The 10,000-nt window shown below is 39.9% G+C and overlaps 2 protein-coding genes across 3 annotated transcripts in view; one reads left to right on the top strand and one right to left on the bottom strand.

The window, feature by feature from the left end:
- The window catches only part of LOC138045441 (uncharacterized), a 21,692-nt gene extending 15,077 nt beyond the window's left edge, over positions 1 to 6,615 (bottom strand). The window contains exons 1-3 of the mRNA XM_068891952.1: positions 6,146 to 6,615; positions 4,101 to 4,320; positions 2,779 to 3,635 (exon numbers count right to left, since the gene is read on the bottom strand). Of these exons, the coding sequence (XP_068748053.1) occupies positions 3,403 to 3,635; positions 4,101 to 4,320; positions 6,146 to 6,538 (846 nt within the window). The 5' untranslated portion in view covers positions 6,539 to 6,615 and the 3' untranslated portion in view covers positions 2,779 to 3,402. The remainder of the gene's footprint in view (positions 1 to 2,778; positions 3,636 to 4,100; positions 4,321 to 6,145) is intronic.
- Positions 1 to 10,000, top strand: part of LOC138045439 (uncharacterized) — a 29,148-nt gene that overhangs the window by 8,613 nt on the left and 10,535 nt on the right. The window contains exon 1 of one of the 2 annotated variants that reach the window (XM_068891948.1): positions 8,333 to 8,532. The exons of the other annotated variant lie outside the window; for it this stretch is intronic. Within the exon in view, the coding sequence (XP_068748049.1) occupies positions 8,455 to 8,532 (78 nt within the window). The 5' untranslated portion in view covers positions 8,333 to 8,454. Of the gene's footprint in view, positions 1 to 8,332; positions 8,533 to 10,000 lie in introns of those variants that run through there. 2 annotated transcript variants of the gene reach the window in all.

Raw genomic sequence — 10,000 nt, 5'->3', positions numbered from 1 at the left:
CTTAAATTTTCTTGGTGTGAGTTTCTGAGTGATCAACACATGCAATACACATGGCAAGTTTCTTTTTCCGTAAAAGCACTGGAAACAAAATTCTAAGTATGCACATTGAGCAAATTTTAGTACAATCCATGTCATGTTCATGTACTCGCTACATGTAACACATGGCAGAAATGAATATATTAGCGGTTTCTCATGCTACAATTGTGTCAGGATTTTCTTTTTTGTCGCTAGGGGATACGATTTTAGGCCAGATTATGGGAAGCTGGATACCATTGCTTCTATATTCCCAAGTAAGCCTTTCATTGCTTTGACTGCAACAGCACCAATGGCATATCAAGATGCAATTATAGAAAAGTTCGCCATGCAAAATCCATTGAGAGTTCTTGAGAACCCAAACCGATCCAATATATTTCACGACATAAGGAAGAGACCTCCAGCTATCTAAAAGAGCAATGAAGAGCAATTTGAAAAACTCATTAATGGTTGACATGAGATAATTCTCATTTGGAAAGTTTTTAATGTCTCCTATGGGCCTAGTATTGTCCAGCAATGACACATCCACCCTTTCTGAAACCACCATAGACATGAACCAATTGTGCATTTTGTTTCGGTTGTCCATGCGCATGTCCTTGACATTGGTCTTGATATTCAGGTTATCTCCAACCATGTGACATTTTCTTTTGTTTTTTATGAGATCCAAAAGGCCATCGCTGTGGTGCCCTCCAATCAAATCCAGAATATTCAGCATTGATTGATGTGATAGTGAAATTCCAGCCTTCTGGAATCGATCATACAACTAGAAATAGCAGATGAACCGGTCTTTAGTAACAAATACAAAGATGACCTTGAAAGGTTATGCAATGAAAACCATAATATTAAAAGATCTATATTCAGTTTGTTATCAATGAATTTCACAAGGTTTCAATCAAAAGTAATGATTTCAAACGGTGTCTTATACCTTTAGTAAAAACATCAAAATCTGTTGCTTATCATTTAACATGTGAATGTTAAAGTAATCTCTTTAGTATTACCAAAACCCATCAACTTGTAGAGAATTGGATTGTGCAACATTGCATGGACAATCAATACATAAAATACAAGAGTCACTGTCAGTGTTACTACATGTATTTGTTTTCCTCAGGGTTGAATTGTTGAAAGAAAGGTTAGCAGTAATCTGGGTTAAATACCATGACAACAAATAGGATTTAACCTGTCTTACCGGTAACCCAGGGTTAGCAGTAACCCTGCTTTGAACAACCCTGGTGTTCGAACTGAGTTGTTGCTAAGGAAAAAGCAACTCTTTTTTTGTTTGAAAACATAATTGGGAAAATCTTTGCTCATCAGGTTAACCACAGGCCCGGCTTTTGTTTATATAGTGGCTAGAATTCACTAAGAAGTTAGAGAAAGTAGACTGGGAAATTTTCTTCATCAGATTCTCATCTAGATATGCTGTGGAGGATATAAGATGCCCTCTCTATAACCCCCTTAAGAAACCTTGTCTCTTATGGTAGACACACCTTTGTTTCAGCTTGACCATTAGCTAATAGTTAGCTAGCAGTTATGAACGCAATTTTGCAATTGCGTAGAGAAGCCTGAAAAATTCAGGACTTCAACGGGGTTTGAACCCGTGAATTTTTCAGGCTTTTCTACGCAATTGCAAAATTGCATTGATAACTGTGAGGATCATAGCTTCACTTGATTTCATATCCGCAGTTCATATATGATCCATTTCATATATCCTCTCATCACTGATAATATCTTACGCCGTTTACAATCAATTTTTAGCAAAACTACTTAGCAGTGATAGTATTAATGAAAGTGCTTTGCAACCAAAATAGTAATCATTATTTTCATGCTCATGCATGCGCACATGATCAAAAAAGTCCCCTTTGAACGGAAATCTTACCATTGGGTTGTTTAATCCCGAGTTGGAGATTATATTCAACGCTGTTCCGACTTCATCTGTGTTATTCGTCGATGCTGCAATTGTAGAACCAGAGTTTAAGGGCCGCGAAATATTTTCCGGCACGGGTTGCTGTTGAGCTGGTGTTTCTAATGGTCTACATCTCGAAGAATTTTGAATAATGGGAGAAATATTGACAGTGCTTGTTTGAACCGACTCCTTTTTGTCATTCACAGGAGACGGACTTATACAAGTTGAAGCGACTCTTTTTTTGTCTTTGCGCAGGGGAGGTGGAAGGACTTGATTTTGGAGAGCGTCGAATCCTTTTCACTCCCTGTCTTCCATTGGCAAGATTCACCTGCGTTGTGGCACATTTGCTTTGAATTGCAAAGACCTTGTCCCTCAAATTTAGAAGAGTTCGGTAACAGTTTCTGCACAGATGCTGAGGCAGGCAATCGTCATATGTTACACTTATTTTCGCAACATCGCTTATCAAGCGCTGCAACTTTACGCTCTTCCCGTAATCCGAGAAAATCGAGAATCTCTGATTAGGATTTGTGGTGTTTCCACAAAGACGGCACAAGTTTCTGATATCACTAAATGCTTCAAATTCTCCCACTAGTTTCGCCGTTTCTGTAAACAATCCAAGCCTTTTGCCGCGTAAATGTTCAAAGAAGGGATTGGACACGAGGCTGTTCGAACATCCAATGAAAAACCAACCAAGTCTCTCCCTTAATTGAAGGATTATTCTTCATTGTCACTTTCTTCCAAATGAAGTATTATCGTTCATTTTGGACACTGAAAGCTTGATAGGGATCATGGGAAATGAACATATTTCTTTAAAAGCGGGACTAATGTCTGGACTCGCAGGACACCTTTTTCCAGGAGGCAGACTAGATTTCCAAGAAATTCGTTTCAAACACGTAACGAGTTTCCTTCGTGAAAACGAAACTAACATCTACCCTCATCATGGCCAAAAAGCGTTTTCAAAATAGCCATCGAACTGGTCAAAACTATTTACATGTTCGGGACCAATTTAACAAAGCTTGAGAGAATAAATAATTAAACGATTTCATTTCCTCTTTCCTCCCGTACCGCTCCAAGGTTTTGCACTTTCTCGAATGCACTTCGATTTCTTCCGTGTTTGGTCATAAAATAAGAGGCTCCAATTAGCCTAAATTCCACTAAAACGCCATTCGCGTTACAATAACTTTCGACGGCATTGCAGGCTAATGAAATAACTGAGTCCACCGGATAAAATCTACGCATTTCTACTACCCCCTGAACCTACCAAGAATACGCGCAGAAGACTCTACTTAAATAAACAACTTAGCAGGGGAGCGACAGGAAAGACTTTTTCCGACACGGAAAAAAGAAATTAAAAAGTAATAGACGTAATTTTCGACTGGGTTTACCACATGGCAACCCCATAAATTAAAAAGCCTGAAATCCAACCCCTTTTTATAACTCCGTGCCCTTTCGGGCCCGAGTAATAAACATCAGCAACGGAGGTCATAGTTGATGATGACTAGTCCCAGTCCTTCCTTGGCCTCCCCGTCATAGTCTCCGTTCACAAATTTCTCGTACACAGGCCAGCTGCGGTGATAGATGACGGCTATTTTGTTTGTCCCGAACATCTCTTTGCTGGAGATAATGAAGGCCATTTCTTTCAGCAAGTAGTAAACTCCTTCTTGGACGCTTTCGTCTTCTTCAATTTCAGAGTCTGATGATTCTGTTTGATAAAACATAACAATGGTCGGTTTAGAAAACAGGTTTAAATTTACCGACTTTCTTGCTACTTGCAGACGTAAATATCGCTTAAGAAATAGGTGCTGGAGAATTAACGTCCCCCGTACGTGCCGCTCTAACTTGCGCCTGTTCTTTCTCTAGGGTAAATACAAAGATCACAACATTGCTGACCCTAGCAATTCCCTGGGCGAGTGTCACACATAAATCTTGTTAAAGGCCATTTCTTAAATTGTATTTCATAAAATGTCCGTAAATAGGTAGTTCTGACTATCCATCTCTTTGTGGCCTACTAAATGTTAAGCCAAATACATGGATTGCCAGGCGACAAGGGTTGTGGGTAACACACGAAAATAACAAAAAATACTCAAAACGAGTTCTGGATCAACGCTAAGAAGGTAAAAATACAAATGTATTTGATATGATAGTACGGCAAGCAGAACCCACTTACCACCACAAATTTTATTAACTGATTGACTGTCCTCAGAAGATGCTATATTTTTACCGAGGACTTTGGCGGTGGATCGTATCACATCTTGGCGAAAGTCAGAATTGCTCTTGTAAAACTTGACGATGAAGTCCAAAGCTGCGATATAAGCTTCATGCGTGTCCACTTCTCGAGTCCAGTCCAACATATAAAATTCCCCGGCCATTTGATCGGCATACGACACCTACAAACCGGAAGTTAAGACCGACTCTAACACGACTTTTATTAATTGTTTATTATTTATTTATTTATTTGTTTGTTTATTTATTTATTTATTTATTTTTGTTAACAACTATAACAGTGATCCAAATCACAATCGCTTAAAAGAAGAAAGAGTCAACTTTGCGTATTACATGTAAAAAATTATATTACCATATTCTATTTATAAATCATAAGAAATTAGCAAATATGTAACGTCTCAATAGGGCCATTTATACGGGAGAAAATAACAAGGTGATCTGGTGACGTAATTCGGAGGACTGGAGAGAAAAATTTTAACGCCGTATCCCACAACGGCGCGCGGCCTTATTTTCGAATTCAACATGGCAGAAGCGAGGTTAGATGTTGTCGGGTCCACTTGAATGTTCATTCAGTAACAGGAAAATGTGGTAGACAAGTAATGATCTGTTGAGTTTTGGCGATGGCAATACTGCAGGGAGTTTGGAAAACAACACCTAAGGCCGCGCGCGGTTCTGGGATACGGCGTTAAAGTTTTTCTTCCCAGTCCTCCAAACTACGTCACCAGATCACCTGGAAGAGGCGTCTTAGCTGAGACGCGTCCTAAATAGCACGCGAACTGTACCATTTATACGTTCGCGTCCTACATAAGACGCGAACATCTCGTATAAATGATTCGCGTCTTATGTGGTTATTTATCAGTTATCATTATAAATCTAGCTCACCCTCGAGGAATAACTGTTGATTCACAGTTAACACCTTTGTACTTTTCATCCGCAAAGTTGCGAATTGAAAACCCTTTCAATTCAATTGAACGAAAACAAAAAATAACTTTCACCGGTCGATTGTCACGCAGTTATCAAGTTGTTCCGCGGTTGCCAGTTCCCGGTAAAGGATGAGGAGGAAATCTTTTTCTTCCACCAAAGTTGAAGTGTTTCTCTGTTTTGTTGGTGTTCTTAAGCCTGACTGGGAAGCCATTTTGTTAGCCTGGGTGACTCGTCAACAAAATGACTATGTTGTTGTTGTCGTCGTTGTCGTCACTTATCTGACAGGCATGCGCACTTATAGTTCACGTCTTAATGGGGAATTTAAGATCTACGACGCGACGGCAACGAAAACGTCACAAATTTTCCCTATTTAATCAGCAAAAACAATAGCTTTGCACGCTCTGAACGTGCATTTTTAGTTTTTGTATAGTTCTTTCGCGTTTTCGGCAAATCTTCGACGTGAAATGACCAATTCTCAAGTTTTACGGAGAACGTGAACAAAAGGCAGCGAATTTGAATTTTCTGTCGTAGATTCAATACCGCACCTCCTAATTCAGTTCCTGGAAAGTTACATTAGTTTTAAGAAGTTAGACAAGCCGACACACTGAGGGAAAAGATTAATAAACCTGAACTTGCAATTTTAAATGACGTTTTCGTTACCGTCGCAAATCTTAAACTAGGACGCGAAACCATTATACGAGGAAGTTCACGTCTTATTTAAGACGCGGAAAAAATAAGTACAGACGAAAACTCTGTTCCAAGATAAGACGCGTCTTATGTAAGTCGCATCTAAAATAAGACGCGAACACTTGTTTTGTACCATTTATACGAGCAGTTAGCGTCTTGTACATAAGAGGTGTCTTATTTTCTCCCGTATAAATGGCCCTAATGTCTTTTTTTTCTGTATTTCATTCCTTGCCGTTATTTTATTCCTCGCTTCTGTTACCTCTGGAGGGATTCGCGATACATCATTTGATCTAGGTTAACAGCTTCGTCTAACATAAAGTGTGTAAGGGTAAAGCAAACCAAAGGGATGGTGTACTCATTTAGTTTTGGTTTACTCACCTTGTCAATCGCTCTCCTGCACTGTGACTTAAGTTGATTGGAATTTTTCTTGGCGCGTTTTACGGCATCTTTGCTCCCCATGGCTCTGTACGTGTGTTCCGCAGGCTGCTGCGGTACAACCACTATCACTCGCCTCTTTTCCTTTCCCAAGTAATTCACATAGTCCTCAATGACGCCAGATTTGAAATACGGATTTCCAGGACTCATTCCAAACAATACAACACCGTTGTCTGTCATGACATCTAGGCCAGTTTGGAAAACAAGACTGTCTTCAACTTGTGCAAGATTGAGGGCCATTTTGAGTGTGAAGGCTTCTTCAAAGATCGCAGCCAGCTCAGCTTCACAACTAATAATGATATTCCCGGGAATGCTCAGTTTTATTTCAGCCGCCATAACGAAATTAGTCAATTATTCATCGCTTAATCTGCTGGAACGGCATTTGAGACAAATTCCCCTCGGAAGTTGAATTGTGAGGTGGCGCGTTCCCTTATTTAGTTCGTTTGTTACACGGGGCGTTTTCCATTTACCAAGAAATTCCGGAAATTCCGATTAGGATTTAAATGGAACACACGTTTTTGGTTCCTTCCACTGGAAAATTCCCGGAAGAAACGGAACTTCTGAAAAGGTAGTCCCCTTTTCCCGTTGGAAACTTTCCGATAGAATTGTGTGTTTCATTTACAACTTTTGAAATGTTTTTACCACTTTCAGGCTATTCACGGCCACATTTTTAAATTTTGGCTCGTAAAATCGCAATCACTGGGCGGCGAACGGACCTGAGTTAAATGGAACACGTTTTTTACCCGATGGAAATTTCCACCGCAATTTCCGGAAATTTTTTGTAAATGGTAAACAACCACTGTCACTTTGATTCCGAGAAAAGGAGGAGGTAGATTTACCTGCAGCTGATATTATTTGAATATCTTAGCTCACTTATCACAGGTGTTCAATATCCGTTTGGGAGAGTCTGACGTAAAGGGTTTTCGGCTAAGGGAAAATTCCCACGCACGTGAGTTTACGGTGAATTCCAGGAATTTCCAGGAATAATCGACAAAAGTGAAAACCTGTCTCTGACATTTCATTGGTTTCGATACCCATGGAGGGTATATTTTGGTACGGTCAACTTACCCTGTCGGAATCTTCAATTTTTGCTATTAGCAGTAGGGTCGGAATTAGCAATTAAATAAAAGAAAAGCATAGGAATAACGAAAATGAGAAAATTTTGTAGCAATCAAAATTTCCGACATCGGGAACGGGCCCTTAGGAAAGTGAAAATTTTACAAGCCAGCTCTGACAATGGAATTTTATACCTTTTGGAATCTGTTTTAGCGAAATCGGAGCCCTGTTGGAATCAGCCCCTTCATAGGAGTGGTGCAGATAAATAATGCAATGACCCATTTCTCGACGTCACATTTGGGTTGAGTTTATTAGTTCTCTACTCTCCTCCAAGAGGTTTTTCTTGTTAATTTCAGTTTACAGTGTCCCCATTTAGCGCTCCAGCGCTAGAACGACTAGACACTTAAATAGAGTTCCTTTCCTTTTTTTCCGTAAGACTCTTCGAGAGACATAAATGTTTATTACTTCACAAAGAAAGTCACCTTTTCTAGGTGTCAAATGTGTCGAAAGTCGCGTTTGATGTAGCAATAACAAAACTCCTACATGAAACAACTTGTTGCAATAGCTACTGTGTCACGCAATCATTTCGTTGATGATTGCGTGACACCGCAGAGATTGCAACAAGCCCCTTTAACTGTCTGTATTTTAGTTAGTATTGAATGTTTGCCAGGATTTCATAAATTCCCCCTTGTATTATCTGAGCAAGAGTATGCCGCCATTGAGTACCGCGGTGTGTTGAGAGGCGGGGTTGGGGTGGAGCCTTTACTCATATTGGATTTCCCGGTCAGTATTTTCCTTACTTAAATTTATCAGAACGCCAACATTTTACAAGACTTGTTTTGAGTATGTCTCTTTATGCTTTTGCTTATCGCACTTGCAAACGAGCGTAGCGGAATTAGAAGCGACGCGCGGGCGCTAAGCACAAGGCGGCAGGGAAAGAGAAATAATTGACGTCAGCAGAATTTTAAGAAGTCGATACTTTTGTGTCATGTAAAGGTATAAAGGGGGACAAACACCCGACCCCTGCCAAACAGAAACATGAACCTATTTATATCCATTGCTTTATTCGAACATATGATTTCCGGGAATTATTTCCCTGAATAATTAACAAAACCCTTGTGCGTCCCATTTAATGTGTTTAGTTGCTTCTTGAGTTCTCGTCTTTGGCGTTGTGTGTCATCTAATCAACTTTCACAATGATCGGTAGCGTTGCTGTCGCTGTCCTTACTATGTTGGGGGTTTCAATGCTGTGGCTTTACAAAAGGTTCACTGAGGTAACATTCACGTAAACTACGGTCACATCGCAAAGAGAAAATGTTTCAGATACTGGGTTTTCGTTTTTATTATTCGCATAAATGAAGAAAAAAGGACTCGTGAAAAGCGAAATGGCTACATGAACTACGCTAAGAATAGCTAACAGAGTGATATTCTGCAGTTTTCTTCGGCACCGCAGCAACAGAACAGAGAGATTTGAAGCAAGACGGGATATTTTATTTGGTGTGTCACGCAATCGGATTCGATGCTATTGTGGCGCGAGTACCGTTTGACTAAATTGATTAGAGATTTGGCTGGATTTTAAGCTTTTTTCAAGAGTCCTTTAATTTACGGGTTGTAAATATCAATACTTCTACCTCGGGATTCTACACTTTAAGGAGGTTCACGCCAAAATCTTCCTACAGTGAGATTTTTTTCATTTCTCGCCTTGAGTAAAAAAAAAATTGGGGGTCACCAACTTCGTTTCCGAGAAAATGGCAGTGGAAAATGCCTTAATTTCGAGAAATCGGCCACAATAGCGAGATGTACCCTCATCTGCTCATCCATCGAAAATCATAAGTTTTTTAGGGGTGGGATTTTTAGATACTTGCATGCCGCTACTGGCGCTAGGGATGTAAACAGTAGAGTTCATCAGTCGACGAGCATTTCCGTAAGCTCTATCCGTTGCAACCACTACCAGAATTCGATGGCACGAGGAAAGAAAATGTAATTTCTTACGGTGGAAATTTTTTTATTTCATCCTATTTTGTAGCTATTAAGTAAAGTAAGTGATTCGTGATTTAAAAATAGGGGTCACCGATGATCTAAACGAGTAAAATCGATTTGAATTTCAATTGAAATTTTCTTTTGTCACGTTTTTGCGTGTTTGCGTGACCTGTCGGGGAAGCACTGGAACCCAAGAGAGAATCGATCGTTGCAGGGATGAGAGGTTTTTAACCCCCCCCCCCTCCCCCCCCCCCAAAAAAAAACTTCATTTGGTTAGGGTTCTATATAATATCTCTCCATTGCCGTTATGCTCATCTTCTGGAGTGTGGTTTTTGTGAAATTTAAGCGCTGGTTGGTTTCACAAAGGTCCGCACTTATCATGCGGACGAGGACGAAAATACTGCTCTATTTTCTTGAAAGTAAAGGAAAAGAACTACAAAAACATGCATTCATTTTGAACTTAGGTTCGTAGGGTAATATAAACATTTAAAGAAACAGCCCCATTAAATTTACGCAACGGTTCGTCCACGAGTTTTCCAAACATTCAACCCCTACTCGATCAGCTACCTTTTCCAGAGCTTTTCCATCCTCCCGCTCACTTCTCTTTAACGTTTTATGATGATTCGGAAATAAATGTGCCATTCTTTTGCCGGCCTAGAATTTTTTCCCCGGTGTTTTTGTCGCCATGTTATTTTAACTACTGCTTGAAAAATATTTATGAGTCAAGTAGACTAGTGCACGACTGATAAAACAACGCGAATA

This window comes from Montipora capricornis, chromosome 4 (assembly GCF_036669925.1).
Source record: "Montipora capricornis isolate CH-2021 chromosome 4, ASM3666992v2, whole genome shotgun sequence".
Lineage (NCBI taxonomy): Eukaryota > Metazoa > Cnidaria > Anthozoa > Scleractinia > Acroporidae > Montipora > Montipora capricornis.
The sequence above is the reverse complement of the archived record's forward strand: the minus strand, read 5'-3'. Positions and strand labels throughout refer to the sequence as shown.